Source organism: Hakea prostrata, chromosome 8, assembly GCF_041222555.1.
Source record: "Hakea prostrata isolate BN-2017 chromosome 8, UWA_Hpros_2, whole genome shotgun sequence".
Classification (NCBI taxonomy): Eukaryota; Viridiplantae; Streptophyta; class Magnoliopsida; order Proteales; family Proteaceae; genus Hakea; species Hakea prostrata.
Window position 1 is genome coordinate 1,451,751 of NC_142607.1, and position 20,836 is coordinate 1,472,586.

Sequence of the window (20,836 nt, forward strand, 5' to 3'; positions counted from 1 at the left end):
TTTTAATAGCTCATGCGAATGGATAGCCGGAATAAAACGAAAACACGTGAAAACGCCAGTAAAATTGCATACAGAGAAGGCGGGGGCTGATGGTTGAGATGATATTTTGCTGGCAAGAAAAGCATAAACGAAGTGGTGGTCGAATAATAAATCTGCGCACCTTTCTTTTGAGAATTTGAGCGGCAAAGAACTCGACTTCGAAATCAACGAAGAATGATCGATCGGATGTAAGGATGGACGTGGCAACGTCCCAGGCGGCGTCAGTCTGCTGGAACTGGACGAGCCATTGATTCGCGGCGACCCGGTTGCAAGACTGCGAATCGTGGTTCAGTACGCGAACCGCCTCTGCGACTTTGATTTGCAGCTCCATCACTCCCTCCCAGCCACCTCTCTCTCTCTATCTCCCTCTCGCGAGCAAAAGAGACAATCATAAAAAGCGAATGATGAGCGAACGACGCATGGAATTCATCTAATTAGCTGTTGTTCCGCAGATCAGACGGCTCTGAACTTCATACTCCGACGGACAATGAAAAAATATTTCGACTCTCAAAAGCGCCTTTCTACCCAACAAATTAAAATATATATATATATATATATATATATATATATATATATTATTTTATATATATATATATATATATTTCGCATCTTTTTTTAATTACAAGATATGCAATTTGGCCTTACTCGTTTCAGTCACCTGTGAGAATGTGACCTAAGTCCTTTTATTGGTAGCAGTTTTTTTTTTTTTTTTTTGGGTAGATTTATTGGTAGCAGCAGTATGGAGCTTTGAAGTCATTGTGGGAAAGGTAATAAAGATTTTAGCAGGCTCCCCTTTAGATGGGCTAAAATTCTTAATTATCTCGAAATATTATTGAATGTTCCTCTTTTCACAACTCGATAAATTATCCATTATCTTCTAATAGCCCTCAACCAATTTTATTTTTCAAAGACCTAAGACAAACACATAATTTCCTGCTTGTAGTGTAGTCACAAACTTCGGCAATCCCTAAGGGCCTGTTTGGTTACTTGAGTCTGTAGATTTCAAAATTTTAGAGATTTCAAATCTACAGACTTCAAATCTCTAGAGTCATGGTTCGTAAAATTAACTGTTTGGTTAGTTTGAATTTTTGGAATGAAATTTCTAGATTTATCTTAAAAAAATATTTATTGAATTATGGTTCAAATTTTTAAAGCTTTGATAGTATGGGTGAAATCTCTGGATTTCACCTCATACCCATAAATCTACAGATTCACGTTTTTAGTGTAAAAATGTGAATCTCTAGATTTCATGAATCTAGAGTTGAAATCTAGAGATTCACACAACCAAACAGGTAAAAATCTCCCATTTGTGAATCCAAAGATTTCAAATCTCTGGATTCACGTAACCAAACAGGCCCTAAGCAAATGCCATAGCTATTGTCCAAATAAACATCTTCACCATCAATCACATTTCCATTTGTTCAAGTTGAACTATAGAGTAGACAATTAAATCCGTCTAGTTGGCACTATTCTCAGTCAAAAGACCCATTAAAGAGGTGTCGTGTCGGTAAATGGTCTCAGTTGATTCTCAGGGGACTTGTACAATTTGAAAGTAAAACACTCTAAAATTAGTCATTGTTGCTCTTCACCCAATCAGCCCGCTTATTTTTATTATTATTGTTGTATTGTTATTCTTCACCTTTTTTCTCTTCATTATCAAAACAATTTTGATAATAAGAGAGCAATATGGGAATTTATTGGAAATAAAGTACACGTTGAATCATCACTTAATCACATTGTTCTACCAGTAGGTTGATATGAAATCTAAAACATATAGGGTGTAAATGTAACCGAATAAATTCTAAGGGTATAAAGGGGGTTACGTAACTTACTTTCCCTTCTTTTTTTTTCTACGCAAGAAAAGTACCAACAAATTTACGTTCTTTGCAGAGATATTTTCAAATCATAAAAGTATGCATTTATGAGCCTGAGTTTTATTGAGGTGCAAAACCTACTAGAGAAAGAGAGATAAGCGCCCTACCCCCCATGGGTGCGCTTTTAGCACATTGGGAGGCAGCCTCTTGTTAGAGGATTGAATTACTAGGAGGTCTGTGGTTAGATCCTCAATTCCCTCCACATCTCTCCCCCTCCCCTCCCATCCTCAAAGGCCCCATAGTCACGACAACTGATATCCACTTGTTAAAAATAAATAAAAATCATAGGTTTTTAAACTTCCAAGTGTAGGTTAATTCATAATAGTCTTCCATAAACCATTGGGGCTCTTTTTTGTATCAATTCTCATTATCTAAAATGCATATTTAAAATAAATTAGTACAATAATTCATTATTGGTCAATAATGAAAAATGATTTGGTGACTTTTGTTGATAATAAGTTATAAAACAAAAAATAAGTTTGGTATGTCAAAATAAAAATTTGCTAGAAAATGATGATGAAAATTAATAAAAAAAATCATATTAATCAAAATATTAACAATTATTTAATTATAAAAAAAATGCATCAAACAAAATATTAGATAAACAGCTTTCTATAACTATGAGTATTGCAAACAAATAATCATACTCACTATAACTTCAATGCAATGGTTACTAAAATTAAACTACACAAAACACTTGTATTAAAAATAAGTGTATAAATGTTCATCATCTATCTTAATTAGCTTAGGTGATTTGTTTTGCAGTTTTCCTCCGATATGCTTATCATTGTAATTGTTCTGTGCAGCCTACCACAGTGACGATGTCCAAGACCTTGTCATTGATTCATTATCACTATCATTGCTTTCAAATTCATCATCAAGCTCCCCCTTCTCAACTTTCTCAAAAAATCAATCTGAATAGTGCAGTGTCTTTAAAATAGGATAGCGTTTATTTAACACCCTAAATTACATCTCTATTATGGTTCTCTAAGGGCGAAGCCAAAATTGAACATTGGGGGGGGGGGGGGGGGGGGGCCAATAATAAATTCGGATCACCTCCTCGTTGACGAGTATTAAGCCACCGCCCATATTGTGTGGACCCATGTGGGACCCATCATTATATTATTTTATTATATTTGTATTCAATTACTTCAAAAAAAAATTTTTTTAATTATTAATAGAACAATTACTTTAGTAATTAGTTAAATATAACTATACAGATATACAATGCTAGAAAAAATAAGGATAAATATCATTTACCTCCCCTCTTACCTAGCAAATATATCAAACACCTCCCCTCTGTTAAATTTATCGGTTAAATTTAACTTTTACCGTTAAATATTTTTCTAAAACCCTAAATTACCCTTGACTACAAATATTTTTATTTTAAACCCTAAATTACCGTAATCACCTAAGAGTTAAACTAATAAATTACCCTCAATTAAAATAATTATTAAAAACCAAAAACCATAGTTAAAATCTAATTTATCTTTAATTATTAAAAGCCCAACATACCCATTTTTAAAATTTTTTTAATCAAACAATTAAAATAACACGTACTACTATTAAGTAAAATAAAAAATAAAAAATGCAATTAAGAAAAGAAAAAAAAAGGATATGCTGATAAAATTAAACACGTCTACTATTTTGGGGTTTTTTAATTGTTTGATAATTAAAAAAAATGAAATATATATATTATTATTAGGGTGATTACAGTAATTTAAGGTTTTAAATAAAAATTATTTTAAGCCAAGGGTAGTTTAGGGTTTTATAAAAATATTTAATGGTAAAAGTTAAATTTAACCGAGAAAGTTAACAGAGGGGAGGTAAATGATATTTACCAAAAAAAAATCCAACTCAATTAATTATTAAATATTAAAAAATTCAATTAGGTCGTTAATTTCTAAAAAGAATAACGGAAAAAAAAAGAAGATATAATATATATATAGGGAGAGAGAGCGAGGGAGAGAATATCTATTACTTAAATATAATGTTATAAAAAATAATTAGTTCAATAATTAAAATAAGAAAACAACAATCAAGCGTTCATGGTTTTTTTAAAAGAATACTGGAAAATTTGTGTGATAACAAATTTTAAAAAAATAAAATAAAAAGCAAAATAAAGTGAAAAACTACACTTGTAGATATGATTTAGGAAATCTCTAAGGTGTGCTAACTTTTCCAATTTTCATTAACTACCTAAGGGCCTGTTTGGTTACAATAATTCAAATATTTCAAATCTTTAAATTTATGAATGTGAGATTTATACTTGTTTGGTTGTGAAAATTTATAGATTTATGAAATCTAGAGATTCATCTTTTTACACTAAAAACCCAAATTTGTAGATTTATGGATATGGGGTGAAATCCAAAGATTTAATCCATACTATAAAAATGCTAAACATTTGAATATTCACAAAAATCACAGATGAATCCACATATTTCATTCCGCATATTCGGTTAACCAAACAATTAATTTTATGAATTATAACTCCATAGATTTGAAATCTCCAGACTCATATAACCAAACAAACCCTAAGCCATTATGTGAGAGGTGTGAGGAAAAAAGAGAATAAAAAATGAGATTAATGAGAGAATAAATATGGAAGATTTTGATGGATAGTGAGTTGTTTTGTAATTAATATTTAACTTTTTGTTCCTTAAAAGTATGAATTTAATGGTAGCCGTAGGCTAATGATGTAGCATGACATCTATACTCGTACTCTTTATCTTAAATATCGGGGGATGCCCCCTGGCCCTATGTGGCTTCATCACTGCAGTTCTCAATGAAAGATGTGTCAAATTAAATAGCTGGTCTTGTATTCGAGGTTGACGCCGCCTAAAATCTTGTTGATGATACCGTACATTATTCAAATGAATCATATAACCAGGGGCGTTTGTATATCTATAATCAATTAGATAGTATTTTCTTACAATAAAATCAATTAATAAAATATCAATAAATCATATTTTAAAAAAAAAAAATCTTAATAACTACATCATAAAAGATATAAAATGTAACTTGGAGGTGGATGTCATAAGTTCATATGAAGAGTGCAGATAACTTCCCATAATATTCTATTATCATGTGTTGTACCTCTCCTAACCAGCCCAAAAAAAAGTGAAGCAAATATCAAATAACAACTAAGACATACATTTTGTAGAGACAATATCCAAGTTATATAAGTTAAATAGTCTTCCGAAATATGGCTTGCTTGGGCGAACTATCATTTTGGGCAATGAAGGACTGGATCAAAAGGATGATACTAGACAGTGCCAAGGTGTTGAAATGGAGGCAGACCAAAATCCTAGTGGCACTGAATATCAACTTTACATGAAATGGTGAAGATGTAGAGAATCATGGAAAAAAAACGTGGTAGATATATGGAATTTTCTAGCTGGGTCAATCTTGGAATTTTTGTTAATGGAAAAACATTGTTCACACAATCTTGGTATTCTTATATGAACATAACTCCTTTGTGAGATCTCTTAAGATTCTAATCTAATAATCCGGTGTTTTAGGTCCGCATGCTCGAAGTTCAAGAAGAGGTCAAATTTGGACTAGGATGATTGAGATCCAAACACCTAGATGGACTTCATCAGGAGAGAGAAAACTATTCCTAAAGGCATTAAAGTGAGCTTTTGGCTTGCCCAAAAAACTATGCAAGAATACTTTAAATCTCAAGTAAAGTATATCAAAAATAGACAATTGTGTAAAGTACTTTCTCTTCGAAGTCCGTCACGATTGGCCTTCGCATGAGGGAGATTCAGGGCCAGTTGGGTAGGGTGGTCGACCTATCCATTTGACCTATCCCTACCCATAAAAGGGCAAAATGGTCATTTTACCTCTTCAATTGCCTTTCAACTCTCCAAACTCACTCACAACGAAGTTGGTTTTTTTTTTTTTAAGAGAGAACTCATCGAAGAGGAGAGAGAAGAGAGGAAGAAGAGGTTAGAGCAAATCAACGGTGTCAAATCTCGACTTGGAGGCTTGATTGCGTATAAAGGTAAGTTCAAACTCACCTAGTTTTTGCCCAATTCCATGGTGTTTTTTAGTTGTAATTATATTTAAACATTAAATTGGAGAGCCTAGGTTGAGAGGAATGGTTTTCCGACTCCGTAGAAAGATTCGCGCGGCCGTTGTGCATACATCTGTCGAATCTAGTGCTAAATCGAGCACTTTCGATCGAGTTAACCATGTGAGCTACCTGTCGAGTTAACTAGGTCGATTGGGGCTGAGTTGACCTGCCTTGTTGGACTAAATTTGATACCCGTTAAATCTACATTTGATATATGTTCAAATTGAACCCCGATATGAATCTTATTTAGTCGGTTATTTGATAAGTTAATTGAGTATTGGGCATTCGTTAATTTTGTGAAATTGTGGGACTTTACGCATGAATTATCAACTAACAGGTGAGGATAATATCTCACATATTCTGTATTTAGACTATAATTCTTGTAGCATTTCATGTCGATTGCCATTACCTTACACAATTTCAATAATCTTGCTTATCTTACTATATTTTCGATTAAATGATTAAATGTGAATTGTATGCGACTATGTGATTTGTTATTTCGCTTGATTGATAAGATTTTGGATTAAATTTTGCAATATATTGATGAATCGACTAATATAGCGGCAAAATCTCGTTTTTTGCGATATTTTGGATATTTCTCACAATCTTTACACGATTTCTCTCGCGATTATATAGCGGAATCTTCAGAGTCAATGGATAGTCTTACCAATTTTGTCTCAATGATTCAAGACTAAAAAGACAATGTGTCTAACGTAAGGGTGTCAATCGATACGGTTTCGGTACGTTACAAACTTTGAATACAAAAAAACCATAATTGTACCGTACATAATTTACACGGTACGGTACAATTGGTATTTGCAAAAATGGTTCGGTACGTTTTGGTATTAAATTGCTACGAGAAAACGGTTTAAATAGAGTACATAGTGCGGTACACTTTTGAAACGAACAAACCCATGCCACTTTTGTTATTAGTTCATTAGGATCATAATGAAATTACGATCAAACAATCAATATAATATGATATTAACAAAGATAAATCAAGTAAATCTATAAGAAGAGTGAATGACGAAACGAAAAACTGAAATAGGGAATTATGGATAGGGTAAAGGTAAAGTGTTTTAATTGTAAAATTACATTTATATAGTTTAATTTGATACGGTACCAATTCGGTACATACCGACGGTATGAATACTTGAAACTGGAACCAGTCCGAAGAAATTATGTTTCGGTATGTACCGTACCAAAATTTAAATAGTGCAGTACGATGCGTTTTAGACGGCGTGGATCAGTACGGTTAAATGGTTTCGGTACGCAATTGACACCCTTAGTCAAATGTGGTTAAAGAGGATAACCTACGTTTAATAATTTATGAAAATAATTCAAATTATGAAGACATTTTGTAGCAAAATCTTAAAGATTAATGAGCAATCTTATAAATTATATCCCGGTGATTTAGGCCTCAAAAGGCAACGTGCCAAATTTGGTCAAGGAAGATAATATACATGAAAGAATTTATGAAAACAATTTAAATTATGAAGGGGATTCTGTAATGGAATCTTCAAGGTCAACGGCGTTCCAATTATGTTTGAATGATTTAAGCCTCAGAATGTAACATGTTAAATGTGGCTAGGAATGAGTATTTATATGGAATAATTTATAGGAAATAATTAAAATGTTATCAAATATTGATATCAAATTAGGATAAACAACAAATTTTGGTAAAAAATGATAAAAATACCCCCCAAAACGGGAAGTTGAAATTTGCCGAAACCACAAAATTTGGCTGAAATTTAGCCTGGTTCCCCAAGCAGCAAACCAATGAAATCTACCAAAATTTCATGCTTTGGGTTTTATAAATGAGATTGAATTTACTGTTTCAACCTCACTCATAACCAAGGTCCAACATGTCGGCCTGTGTCAGACCCTGGCGACACGGCGACTCGGGTGACATGTCGCCAAAAGTCGGCCGACTTTTGGCAGGGGTTCGAAAAATCGAACCCCTGTTTCGAAGGGTATTTCAAGTCATTTTGACCTGAAATTTGATGTGTAACCTAATTTGAGGTCAATAAACACACTGGGAGTGTTATTTTGACCTAAAACATCACCTAACCTAAAGTTTATAATCGGCACATGTCCGGCTATATGTGGGCAAAACTGAAAGTTTGGAAAATTCATATAAACATTAGTAAATACGCAAAGAGAACACAAATACACAATTAGTAAAGAGATGTACTAAAGTTTACTATTCATTATGCAATTATGTTGAGTATGGCTCATGCTTCACATATTTGTTGCCGACAGACGCAGGGGTCTTGCTCGGCGGGGGTGTGGGGGCAGCGCCCTTAGAGCTTTAAGAGGCCCTATGTCACTTTGGCAAAAAGCGAACGAAAAATCAGCGAAAAACAAATGAAAGATTGTTATATATAGTGAATGTAGCGATATATCGCCGATTTTTCATCGGCGATATATCGCAGACACAAAGCGATATGTCGCCGATATATGTAAATATCGTGTCACTGGGGGGAGTCGTGTCGCCCCCCAACGACACGGTGATATATCATTGAACTGTGCTCATAACTATTACTGTCACATGTGTTTTAAGAATTATAACAAAAAAATTGATGAAAGCTATTTTCATAGAAAAAAAAAAAAATGGTTGAGACCTGTTTTAGACGTATGATTTTTTTAAATACCTTTTAAATAGAAATAGGCTGTATGTACCCAACACTACAATTTATATTTATTTGGGAAAAAATAAAAAATAAAAATCATGCCAAACACTGCCTTAGACCCATCAAAACCACTAAAAATAGGCAAAGGACCAGACAATTTGTGGCATTGAAATTAAAGTTTCCTAAGTACACTAGTATGTCCACATTCTCTGGTGAAATATTGGGGATGATTGACAAAGCATTGGTTGAAACAAAGTGATTCTAACGTATCAATTTGGCACAAATCAAGTTGAAAGTTGAAGTAGTGGAATTATGAAGAAGGAAACAAGAGGTCGATGATGGATTGATCTCTGTTGCCAGAAGTGACTTATCCATGAACACTAATTTAGGAACTCTTTGATAAGATAAATGGCATGTTTTTTTAAAGGCGTTCTTTTGAATTTCAAGGAGTTGAGACAATACCATAGGAGAGAACAACAAAATAATTAATCTCTAAACATTTACATATCTAACTTCCAGAATTGCCAAATATGATAATCTCTCATCCTGCCCCAATGCCCATGAGTGATTATTTTTGTAAGTCATTAAGTGATCCCTAAAAAAAAAAAGTCATTAAGTGATCTATAGAGTAATATAATCTTAATGTGTGTAGGAAATACAAATCTACATCAATTTTTTTCAACACTTTATTGGGGGATGCATATTGAACCGCAATTGGATATGTAGAATAACACTTGTACAATGAACCAATATGATCAACGCAGTTGCAAGAGTGATTCTAGATGGACTATATCATGCACACAGCATCAACCACAACATTGATTTTTTTTTTTTTTTTTGTTTTTTGGTAGGAACCACAACATTGATACTATTTGGTGTAACGTGAATCAACTACTGTTGTATAATACCAATGCCAAAACAACTATGGCCCTAGGACTTTATTGAGGAGCTTCCTCCGTTGGTGACTCAGACAGAAGATAAGGCTGTCATAACATTTCATAATAAGGAGTTATCCTAATGGATGACAATGGTAGCATCAACTGCAACAAATGCTTATTAAGGACCCTTGTGTTTGTAACATAATCTAGTTGTTTATTTATGATTTCTTTCATTAAAAATAATAAATTTATGGTTTTAACTTTAATAATATACACTAGTAGCATGTGTCTTCTCATTGTCAGGCAAGCAAGCCTCCCAGTGGTCATACTTGGATGCCAATCCGCCAATGCTTCAAAAGGAAGCCCTTCAACTGAACGAAATTCATTGCTAAAATCACAATCTCTGCATAAAAACTTCACCAGCAATGGATGCCCAGATGCAAACGAAGCCTAGTCACAGATAACGAAGAAACACTAATCCCATCAACTATCATATCTAAAATTCTGAAATCCTAGAGATTTGAGAATGGTGATCGATTTCTATCCCATTTATCCGATCCTCACATATTCCCTCTAGATAAGTAGTTGGTTTGGGAGAGGGTTTGAAAGTAATTTTTATAAAAAATGTGTATTTACTATTGTACCCCATATTAAACTTTAAAATTTCAAGTACACCACCGCATAAATGAGGAAAATGAATTGTCTCTCACAATTCATAATGGATAAAAAGTCCATTATGAATTTTAACAATTTTTTTATTATTTTAAATAAAAACGAAAATGATAATAGATGTCAAACAATTTAAAACAAAGAAAAATTCTCATAATAGAGAATGAGAATTGATACAAAAAAGAACCTAAAAGACACTGCAAAAACAATTAAAGATGATTACATAGGAAAATTAATCTGTTTACCGAAAAACTGAAGAAATTAATTTGTTGTTCTACTCCTTTTAAATACAGATATTTTTTTGTGATAATCAAATCCTTGCCGTAAGCTGCATAAACAATACACAACGTGTTCGTTCAAAAAAATTGTTAAGTGGGCCGAAGGTTAGCTTATCGTGATTGATGCAACAGCTGTGTTCTCTACCGCACGCACTGATCCACTACTCTGCCAGTACCGTCGGCCCCCAGCGAGGGTTTTCTCGTTCCCTCACCCCTGGTGGTTTGTTAGGGTTCTGTACGATCCCGCCTTCCCAAAGCGAATAGGCGGGTTGGGGGCACGGGGTCACCTGTCACCATTACTTGCATCCCAACGGGATCTTCTCTTTCTTATTTGCCTATAATGTCTTTGCAAGAAGCAGAGGACGCGATGAGAACTGAAGGAGAAGTAATATAATACAAATATAGTAATGATATTATTATTATCATTCGGTCACTGAGGAGGAGGACAAGGACGAGAAGGAGAAGTTGGAAATTCAATTAGTAGATTGAAATTATACTAGTAGTACTATAACAGTGTAACATATATTGATTAAAAAGAAAGAAGAAAGAATGATGAGGAATGGTGTAGGAGGAGCCTCACATCGAGGAGTAGTTACTAGCAGCAGATCTAACCCTAACTCTGCAGCTGCAGACACCGACTTCTCCAAACCTTTGAAAACATCAACTCAGGTAGATGGCCGCTCCGGCGTCACCTCCAAGAAGCGGTCGGAGGGTGCGTCCTCTTTGGCACCCAGGAGCAAGGAGACTAAGCTCTCAGTCCAATCCCCTCCAGGTAATGTCTTCCGTCTTCGTGTCCCCCTTTCTCCTTGCTAGTCTTATGATGCCTCAACGAATCATAATTGTTCCCCCGATCCTTTTTTTTTGGGGGAGGGGGGGGGGTGTTGGTGGTTCTCTTTACTTCTTTATTTATCCACTCAAAAAAGAATAACATTTGTGAAAATAAGTCTGTTGTTTCTGCTTCCTAACGTCAGCAATGATAGAACGGGGAAATGCTTTGTGATCGCCGAGAACTTTTAATTGGAACTTTGATATTTAGGAAGGTAAAGAAAAATGGTCTCTGTTTATAATGGTTTATCCCTGTTCAGTGTGCTAACATGGATGGGTGGATTTGCTACAACACTATGCTTCATACGTTACTTGTGTATTGCTCATTTCGCAGTCTTCGTTCCTGTGGTGCCCATCGTTTTACGCAATATCCCATTGTTACATGGTTATACTGTGATCATGTTCTTGATTTTCTTATTCTAAGCTTTTATTGTGTAATAGTCAGAAGCTCTCTTCCTAGGTCTCAGTGCTTTATAGACGAATTTTGTTGAAGTGGATACAGGTGTATTGAGCTTCTATGCATCTCACTTGTATGATAATAATCCCTAGTTCATGTAGAATTGGACAGGGATACTACAAACAATCTAATTACAGCGAAACCTATTTTTGGGTAAAAAGTTTATTACCAATTTTTTTTTTGGGGGGGGGGTGGGGATTAGGGAAAAGAAAAAAATTTATTACCATAGAGGAGAAGAAAAAGCAGACCCAAACTCCACAGGAAGATGGGACAGGAGGTGGATTTTTTTTTTGTTGGGGGGGGGGGGAGGGGAGGTAAGAGAACAATTTAACTGTTCCTTGTGGAGAAAATACAGCTGGAGGAGAATCTGTACATTTACATCTAACATCCAAGACCAGAAAGGGTGTACCTAGTGCAGACTGCTGAGTTGGTATAACTGTAGATAGGAAGTGACAAATTAGGGTCCAGTGAACCAGGTCCTTGGAGGAACAAGGCAAGCTCAAAGAGGTGTTTGAGGTACACTTGAGGGTTAGGTTTGTGTGAAGTTAAGGTTTGGAGGCTGGGTTGAGTCAAGTAGATGATGGGGAGGCTGATAGTGAAGTCTTGAGGCTTTGTGAAATTGCTGAGGTAGAAACCAGCAAATTAGGGGTTGTATGACAATGCTTCTGTTTTTTGTACACGTTTCTAGGTTAGGCACATATCTTATGCCCGCTCTTTTTGCATGTTTTTTGCTTCTGAATCTTGTATGATAACACTGGAAGAAAAACATTTCTATAAGCAATAAGAAACAAAAATCTGTATGTTTGCATATAATTTAAGCATTTTTTTTTATTTAACTAAAGATTACGTAAAATGCCATATGCTTCCCCTTGCTCAATGTCCTCTTTAACCTTCCTTTTCTATACAATGCTGGTTAGAGCTTGGTTATCCCTAGTAGCCAAGGGAATGGTTGGAGTAGGCAGGGTATGGGATTAGTCTGGAGGCTTGTGGGTTGATTTTGGATGAAAATTGACGGTGAATTGGGATGTGGAGGTGTTTTGGTGGACTATTTCCAAAATTGGAAATTAAGAAAGGGGAAGCTTAGGATCAGGGTTTGGAAATTGGGATTTGGATCAATATATACTTGCGGGTTTGTGTTTCTAAGTCTGGACAATAGCTAATCCATGGATGGAATTTTTTACAGTCCGGTCTGAACTTGGACACTTGTTGCTTTTCAAATTTAATGAAGTGCAAGCTTGAATGAGGACACTTAAAGGTGGAGAATAGTTTTGATCACAAACTACCCTGAAAGCTATCACAAGGAGGAAGGCAGAATCAATTTGAACAAATTAAGCATTAAATTCTAAATTGGGTTCTGCATCTTGATGTTTTGGTTTACTTATAACTTGGCCATAGAACTGAAGTCCTAGGCATCTAGTGAGTTATACTTCTAGCATGATTGTAAAACATAGCACGCCACCTCTCAAAATCATGAAGGGTTAAAAATACCATAGGATTAAACCAACAAAATCTGTTCATTATTAAAACATAAAGAGTTTTTTTATTGGTGGCTCCTTTAAGTGGGGTTGAAACTAAAGGCACCTCCCTTATGTGCCAAATATTATTGGTGGCTCATGCTTAACAGACTTATCTAGATTTCGTTAATTAATTCAAAATTTGAATATCAAATGACCAAAATGCCCATTATGTAAGGTGTTATGACCAAATTATCCCCATCATTGTCACTCACACTCTCCCTTAGGTGGGTGAAGGGATAATCCCTTCCTTCACTTTGCTTGCCGGAAATGACCCACCATCGCCTAAAACCACCACACCCCCTCCTCCTGTTGGCCACCACCGGTCTAGGGTTTCACTCCAATGTTGGTAAGGTTTCCCTCTGTCAGCCACCCTTCTCCTTCCTTCACATTGGATTTTGATCAGTCGAAACCCTACCCAACTTTAAAATCCAAATTGTTGTAAGGATCAATAGACTTCTTAACCACGGCGATGCTTTCTTATAAATTTACCACTAAAGTCAAATGGGTCATAACTTATTTAATGCCTTATTAAATCTCTTTTCGATGAGTTTTAGCTACTTTTTGTAAAGAACTCTCTCTGGAGGTAATTCTTTAAAGAACTAGTGAAAAACGTCTCCGTCTACTGTTCCTCGTCTTCAAATTCTTCAGTGCTGAATCATCCACTGTCGGTTTCTCTTGATGAATAATCAAAAAGAAATCTTGCTTTCCTGCTAATAGATCTCTAGTTCTTCCTATGCTTACTCTCCTTTGACTTGATTTGCCCCTTTTTGGGTTTTAATTCTTCAAGTTTGTATTACGAATTCAAAGGTGAAATGGGTATTGCATGTGGACAAGTTCTTCCCTTTGCATCTTCAAAGCTGAAACATGGGCTATCTTTTGTAAATTATGGACTCTGCAACCTATCATTCTTGTGAGATCATCTTCTGGAGATGATTTGTCGCGGATTTGAGAGATGAAATTGGTTACACTGGCCACCACCAGTCTAGGGTTTCACTCCAATGTGGTAGGGTTCCCCCGCTGGCCACCCATCTCCTTCCTTCACATTAGATTTGGCAAATTCCTCATTTGTTCATCTTCGTCTTCTTCCACGAAAGTTCACGGTTTTTGGCAAGGGCCGGTGGTGGGTGATTTCCGGCAAGCAAAGTGAAGGAAGGAGATGGGTGAAGGGGGAATCCTTCCCACCTAAGGGAGAGTGTGAGTGACAATGATGGAGATTATTTGGTCATAACACCTTACATAAGGGTATTTGGTCATTTGATATTCAAATTTTGAATTAGTTAATATAATCTGGGTAAGTATGTTAAGTACTTAAGTGTGAGGCACCAGTAATAAAATGGTGAGCCACTAGTAAAAAAACTCAACATAAAAATAAGCTTCATCTAGAAACTAATTTCATACTCAACCTAATGCCCCTACTTGATGTAGGTCACTAGCCCTATATTGAAAGGGATCAACTTGGGGCCAAGTATAACAATCTTGTATGAACGATCAATTTCAGTTAGGTTAAAATGGGATGTGGGGTTCACTTAGGGTAGGGTTAGATCAAACTGAGGGCTTGATGGTTAGGTCTAATTAGGTTGACGTAAGACTGAATGCTTGCTGGTAGTTAAGTCAGGTTATGGGGATAATGTGAACCAGGCCTAGGGCAAAGGTAATTTAGTAATTCCCAAGGCTTACGGTTCAGCCCATGAGTTTTCAGCAATAGAAAGAGGGGTTTCTTAGGGGTTTTAGGCTGTTTAACTCTACTGTAACTGGGTTTCAGGTCTGAAACAGTATGAAGTTCTAAGTTCAAATCAGAAATTAGGAGTCCTAGAACAACTGGGACTGGACTTAAGTTTCAGCTGGCTTGGAAGAAGGCTAGGTTTGCTGGCTTTGCAATCCAGGACTGGATTCTACTATTGTTCCTTCAACTAGTAAAGAATCTAGTTGTCAAACTTCAATAAAATCTGGCTTCTAAATTTCTGAAAATTTTCTGCTAGAGTCTAAGGTTGAAGATGAAAGTGCAGGTTCTTGCTAATTCTGACAATTGATCAGGTTTGGGGAAAACAAGAGTAGGAATGGACTCTAGAGGCTGGGGCAATTCTAACAAGGGTAGATAGGAGAGGTGTGGGTCTAGGGCTTGAGGTTTCCTAGTTGGTATGGTATTGGCTGCCACTGGAAGGAGGGGAAGATGGGAGAGGCTGCTGCTGCTAGGGGAAGGCTAGGATTGGGCTGAGACTAAAGGGGAGGGGAGGGAGGTAACTTGCGATGGGCTTAGGAGTATTTAGGGGGTCTAACAGTGGGGAATGGGGCAGGGAAGCTTGCGGACTGAAGGGGGAGTGGTTGTGAGAGTTGCATGGGTCAAGGGAAGAGGTGGGGATGGCTTGTACTTGGAAAATGCTGGAAACTAGATTCTTGCGCAGGAAGGTCTTGAAGGTCTCTTGAAATTGCTGTCAGCTGAAGAAGAAAGCAAAATTCTGAATTCTAACCCTCAACCAAGGCACACCCAATGAAGGAGATCCTGGTCCTTGCTTGCAGTTCAATTAATTCTTCAAAATTGAAATCAAATTACAAAGAAAGTGATGTAAACCCAGGTCTAAGGTTCGCTTAAAGGATCTTCTACATTGGTTGCAGCAGCTAGTTAGGCTTTGGTGTGGGCTTTAGGGTTTCGGCCAGGGATAAAAGTAGGTCTACGGTTGCTGGTTTTGGGTGATTTTAGGTTGCTATTAAGGTTTCAGAAGGTTCAGAACTGAAATGGGAAAGAATGGACAGAAATTTGAAGGTTCGAAAATTTCTGAAAATCTGCAATTTTCTGCAATTCTTATGAAGAAGGGGAACTGCAGGAAAATTTCAGATTAGGGTTTAAAGGATGGGAAGTGCTAAGGGCTTGGGGAAGGCAGTCCTAGGCTTGGTGCGATCCTAGGAGAGGGGCTTAGGGGTCTAGAGGGGCTGGGGAAGTAGGGTTTTAGTGGGTTACTGTTGCTGCTCGGAGAAACAAGGGAAGGAAGGGGATGGCTTGCGGACTCTAGGGGAGAAGCCTAGGATGTAGGGGAAAGTGAGGGGAAGTGGTAGGGGTGACTTGCGATTGGGAGTGGAGTGATTTAAGGTTTGAGACTAAAGGGGAAGGGTTGGGATGGTTGTGAACAGAAAAGGCAGAGGATTAGTGTTTGGATTGGGAGTATTTCACTTACTTTTAGTTGAAGAACTGCAGGAACCTTCTTGTAGAATGCTGAAACAGTGAGTGAGGGTCTTGAATGTTGAAGAAGCAATGGACCAAGCCAGCCGCAGGGTATCCTCCTAGGATCCCACGACTTCCACAAGTCAATTTTCCCAAATTCTATTTGATTCAATCAAAACTGACAATTAGGCTATTTATAGCCTTGCAAACCCAACTAAACTCAAATTGGTAACTTGGCCCCTAGGTAAAGTGGTAAACAATACTTGCCAAGTTAGGACTCACTTGAACAACTCATACTAATACTCATAAAAGGAAATAACTCTTTTGTATTCTAGAACAACTCTAGGACTTTGACCAAACTGGAATTTCAAGTCAAGAGGAAGAAATAATTACTTGACTCCTAAGACTCCCAAATTAGGTAATTTAATTAAATTACTAAATTAAACTAGAGTAGGTCACCATAAATGCTTGATCCAGGGGCAGGACTAGACCAATCTACCCCTAGGATGGATTGGGCCTCATGGTTGGCTTGGACCCTCTTTTTGGGGCTGGATACATAAAAAAGTCGATTTATAGCCTGGGAAAGCTGACACTGACTCAAACGTAGGATGTCCCTTCTGATAAGGACTCCTTTACAAACTAACTTGGACTTTTGTATTTAAAATCCTTTTTAACTAAATAAGATAGGAAACTTATCCTAACTCAGCTGGACTCTTTTAAACTTAACTTGACTCACAAGTAACTTCTTCAAAACAATTTCAAATTGACTCAAACAAAACCTTGAAGACTCCAAATCGCAAACTTTTGAGTTGGGTAAATCCAACTCTTCAAAATGGGGCAAAATGCTCTTCAGCCAGATTAAGTAGGCCTTTTAGAGCCCTCTTGAGGGCCCCACTTGCTGATTTGATTGGACAATATTTTGTGTTCACACCAGGGGGATTCACAAACTCTTTAATAAGTTTTAGATTTCTCTTCCACACTCAGGATTTGATATCCTTAGTCAGTTAGTCCTGCCAGCCATCCCCTGTGAGATGGGTATGTGTGAAATATAGTTTGGTTATCCCTTGGGCTGGAAAGCGGTCTGATGATTTTTCTTCACTTACGTGAGCGTATACACAATGTGAGACCTACCTCTAGTAGGTTCTCTCTGGATGGTCTAAACTAAAAAATAACATTTTGCAATCCAATACTTAATAGCCTATACTCCGTTTGTATCAAATCCAACTCGTTTTTTAAATAGCCTCAATTCTCTTGCAGAAAATAACCTAGTCAGCATTTCCATCTTCCTCAAGATGTTGTCATAGTTGATAAGGTTAGACACATTGGACATATTGCTATGTGGGGTTTTTGGAACTTGAATTTAGAAATTGGGAAGGGAAAGGATCAAATTGGTATTCTACATGTCAATACTCTTTCTAATTTTTAGTTTTCCTAAGGAGTCCGCTGCTATTTTTCTTCCCACCAAAAGATTTCTCTGTTCCTAAGATGGGCTATGTCCTCTTTTTGAGTTTGATTCCTTTATTATTTCATTAGTTAACTAGTTAGAGTCCTATTCCGAGGCTATTTCCTTGACTATATCACCTTCCTAGTAAGTTCTTAATTTTTTGAGTTGAAACCATGTTAGCTAATGTGGCTATAGATATAATTTCTCAGTTGAGCCATAAATTGATGAACTGACTTTTTGAGCCCCCCTCTTTCCAATTGCTACTAGAGAGATACAATGGCTACAGATATGGATGTAATTGCTCAGTTGAGCCATAAATTGATGGACCGACTGTTTTTCCCCCCCCCTCTCAATTGCTACTAAAGAGATACAATGGCACAACATGCTTGCATTCCCCCTTTTTCTTTCTCTCTCTTCTCTTATGTGATTTCTTCTTCTTCTTTTTCCCCCCCCACAAGCTAAAGCTAGTCTCAAAAGCTTGGAAGTTCAAGGATTTATTTAAGCATTCTAGTGGTGCTCTTCAAGAAGCTTTGATAGGTCTCCTCACTTTGTTGTTGCTCTCTTGAAAGTTGACCTGCACAAAGCTTTTGACTTCCTTCTATGTGATGTTATCAGTCATGTCCACTACGCGATTGGGTTTCCCCTTGCTTTATCCATTGGATCAAAGTTCGCATATACTGCCCCCACTTTTCTATCCTTACCAATGGTTCCCTCGCTAGCTTCTTCCCCTTTAGTATTGGAATTCGTCAGGGCTGCTCCCTTTCTTCCTTCCTCTTCTCTTTAGCCTTGTAGGTCCTATTATGCATTTTCTAATCTTAAACTGTGGAGCTCCTCATCTTCCCGATTCCAAAATGTAAGGCCCCACCTTTAAGATTTTCTTGAAGGCTTCCCACTCCGTCTCTTCTATTCTCTCTGCCCTCTCTTTCTCTAAATCTCTCTCTGGCATTAGAGTCAACCTTGAAAAGTCCACCGTCTTCCTGAGAGGGATCTCTCAAGCTGCCAGAACTTCTCTCCAACAGCGTACTGGCTTCCCTTTGGCTCCCTCGTCGGAAGGGTGTCAATCTAGTACTGAAACCGAGCGGATAAAAACGTTTGTGCTAAATTGTTTAAAGAAGCGGTACTGTACAATTTCTAACTTGGTACGGTATGATATTGGTTTCCATTGACATACTGACGGTATGAACTGAATCGTAGACATTTTGTGTCGTGCCATCTTTGTACAATTTTGGTATGGTTTTTTGAAAACATACTGTATTTATATTTTTTAATATCGTTAATAGGTTGATACAGTATTGTATTAGTTTTTGTAATGTTTTACCAATATCAATACAAAAATGGTACAATATTGCTTTGGTTTTAGGTGTTTAGTTTCTATACTGTATCGTTTTATACCCTTACCTCCCCTTGCCTCCCTATGGTCTATTTGGGCCTCTTGCTTGTCCGTGAGAGACTCACCAACCACCATTGTGCCCCAGTGATTGATCAAAGTTGGTAAGAAACTCCAGTTATGGAAGGTAAGCTTCTCTCTTTTGCGGGGGTGAATTGTCCTTATTCGATCAGTCCTCCAATCCTCTTATTTTTACTGGTGTGGCATTTTCTCCATTCCTAAAGCCATTACTCGGGTAATGGAGTCTCTTTTTTGTGCTTTCCTTTGGAAAGTCTAGGAGTCTTCCCCCTTCCTCCACCCTATTAGCTGGTCAGTCATCTGCTGACCAAAATCTTAAGGTGGGCTTGGTGTTCACTAAATCTTGAACTTCAATGTGGCTAGTCTCCTGGAGCTCATCTGGTAGATCTCCTCTAAACATGACTCATCTAGGTTGATTGGGTCTACTCCTGCCTTCTCTTAGCTGACTCAATTTGGACGGTGCCGTTCCCTCCCTCTTGGGTCTAGACGAAACTTGTCCTTCTGAGATCCCTATCTATCTCTGCTATCTCCACCGCGAATTCCACAGCTCCTTCATCTCCTTTTGGCTTGACCTATGGTGTAAGATGGGATTCTCTACAAATTCCTTGGCCCTGGTTTTGTGTAAGGGTCTTGCATTCCCAAAGATACCCCCGTCCACCTTTATCTCAGCTAGCTTCTGATCCCCCCATCCCATTTGAGTCCCACATTGGTTTGGACCTCGCTCCTCCCTTTTGTGATGCTCCTTGTGATCGCACTTTTTGGTTCCCTTCCCCCTCTAAAACCTTCACTACCTCCTCTGCTTGGAACCTCGACCGTACCCCTTGCCATCTCATCCCTTTGCCTCCTCTGTTTTGGTTTAAAGCACATTCTACGTCATTCCCTAACCCTTTTGAGAGCCCTTAACCATAACCTTCCTTCCTAGTCACCACGTCCTTGCTAACCCTTATCGTATCCTATTTTGGACCTGTTCAGAGGATCTTGACCACCTTTTCTTCACTTGCCCCTTTGCTCGCTCTCTTTGGGCTGAAGCCCTTGCATCCATTTGGACCCGCTCCTTACACTCCTCCAGTTTTGTTCGAGATTGGTCTGACGTCTTGAGGTTGTCCTACGCTGGCTCTACTGTCTGTGACTGTGTTGGTAGGTTGGATTTGGGTGATACTCTCCATCATTTGTCATTGGAGCATAACCTTAGTAGATGGACTTCCAACTCTAGAAGTCATTTTCTTTGATGTCTCCACTAGACTCCAATTAGTTCCCCATCCCCCTGTTGTGGACACTTGATGTATGCCAAGGAGGGGGGGGGGCACCTTTACTGGGATTCTTGATGAAGAGCATACCTGTTTAGGGGTTTATAAATCCTGCAGCTGGGGTTAACTGGCTTCTGAAACCTGTGGCTAGGGTTTGCAGGGGATTGAGGTGTTTTAGGGGTGTAAGAGTAGCTGTCCAGGTTCGGCCAGTAGGTTCTATGATAGCAATTGATTGATAATTGAATCTGAATTTAGTATTCTGCAATTTCAGATTCAGTTCTAGCCTCTAGGGTTTAACGTTTAGGGAAAACAAGGAGATGAGAATTCTAGGGTTT

The 20,836-nt window shown here is 37.4% G+C and overlaps 2 protein-coding genes and 1 pseudogene across 3 annotated transcripts in view; 1 reads left to right on the forward strand and 2 right to left on the reverse strand.

Moving 5' to 3' along the window:
* The window catches only part of LOC149006168 (ARM repeat superfamily protein), a 138,625-nt gene extending 138,074 nt beyond the window's left edge, over window positions 1–551 (reverse strand). For both annotated transcript variants that reach the window (XM_089165476.1, XM_089165477.1), the window contains exon 1: window positions 161–551. In XM_089165476.1, the coding sequence (XP_089021602.1) occupies window positions 161–370 (210 nt within the window). In that variant the 5' untranslated portion in view covers window positions 371–551. The remainder of the gene's footprint in view (window positions 1–160) is intronic.
* Window positions 552–10,562: 10,011 nt separating this feature from the next.
* LOC149006170 (casein kinase II subunit beta-3-like) overlaps window positions 10,563–20,836 on the forward strand; it is a 47,958-nt gene continuing 37,684 nt past the window's right edge. Inside the window, exon 1 of the mRNA XM_089164913.1 lies at window positions 10,563–11,221. Within this exon, the coding sequence (XP_089021039.1) occupies window positions 10,999–11,221 (223 nt within the window). The 5' untranslated portion in view covers window positions 10,563–10,998. The remainder of the gene's footprint in view (window positions 11,222–20,836) is intronic.
* LOC149006171 (uncharacterized) lies at window positions 13,660–19,948 on the reverse strand (annotated as a pseudogene).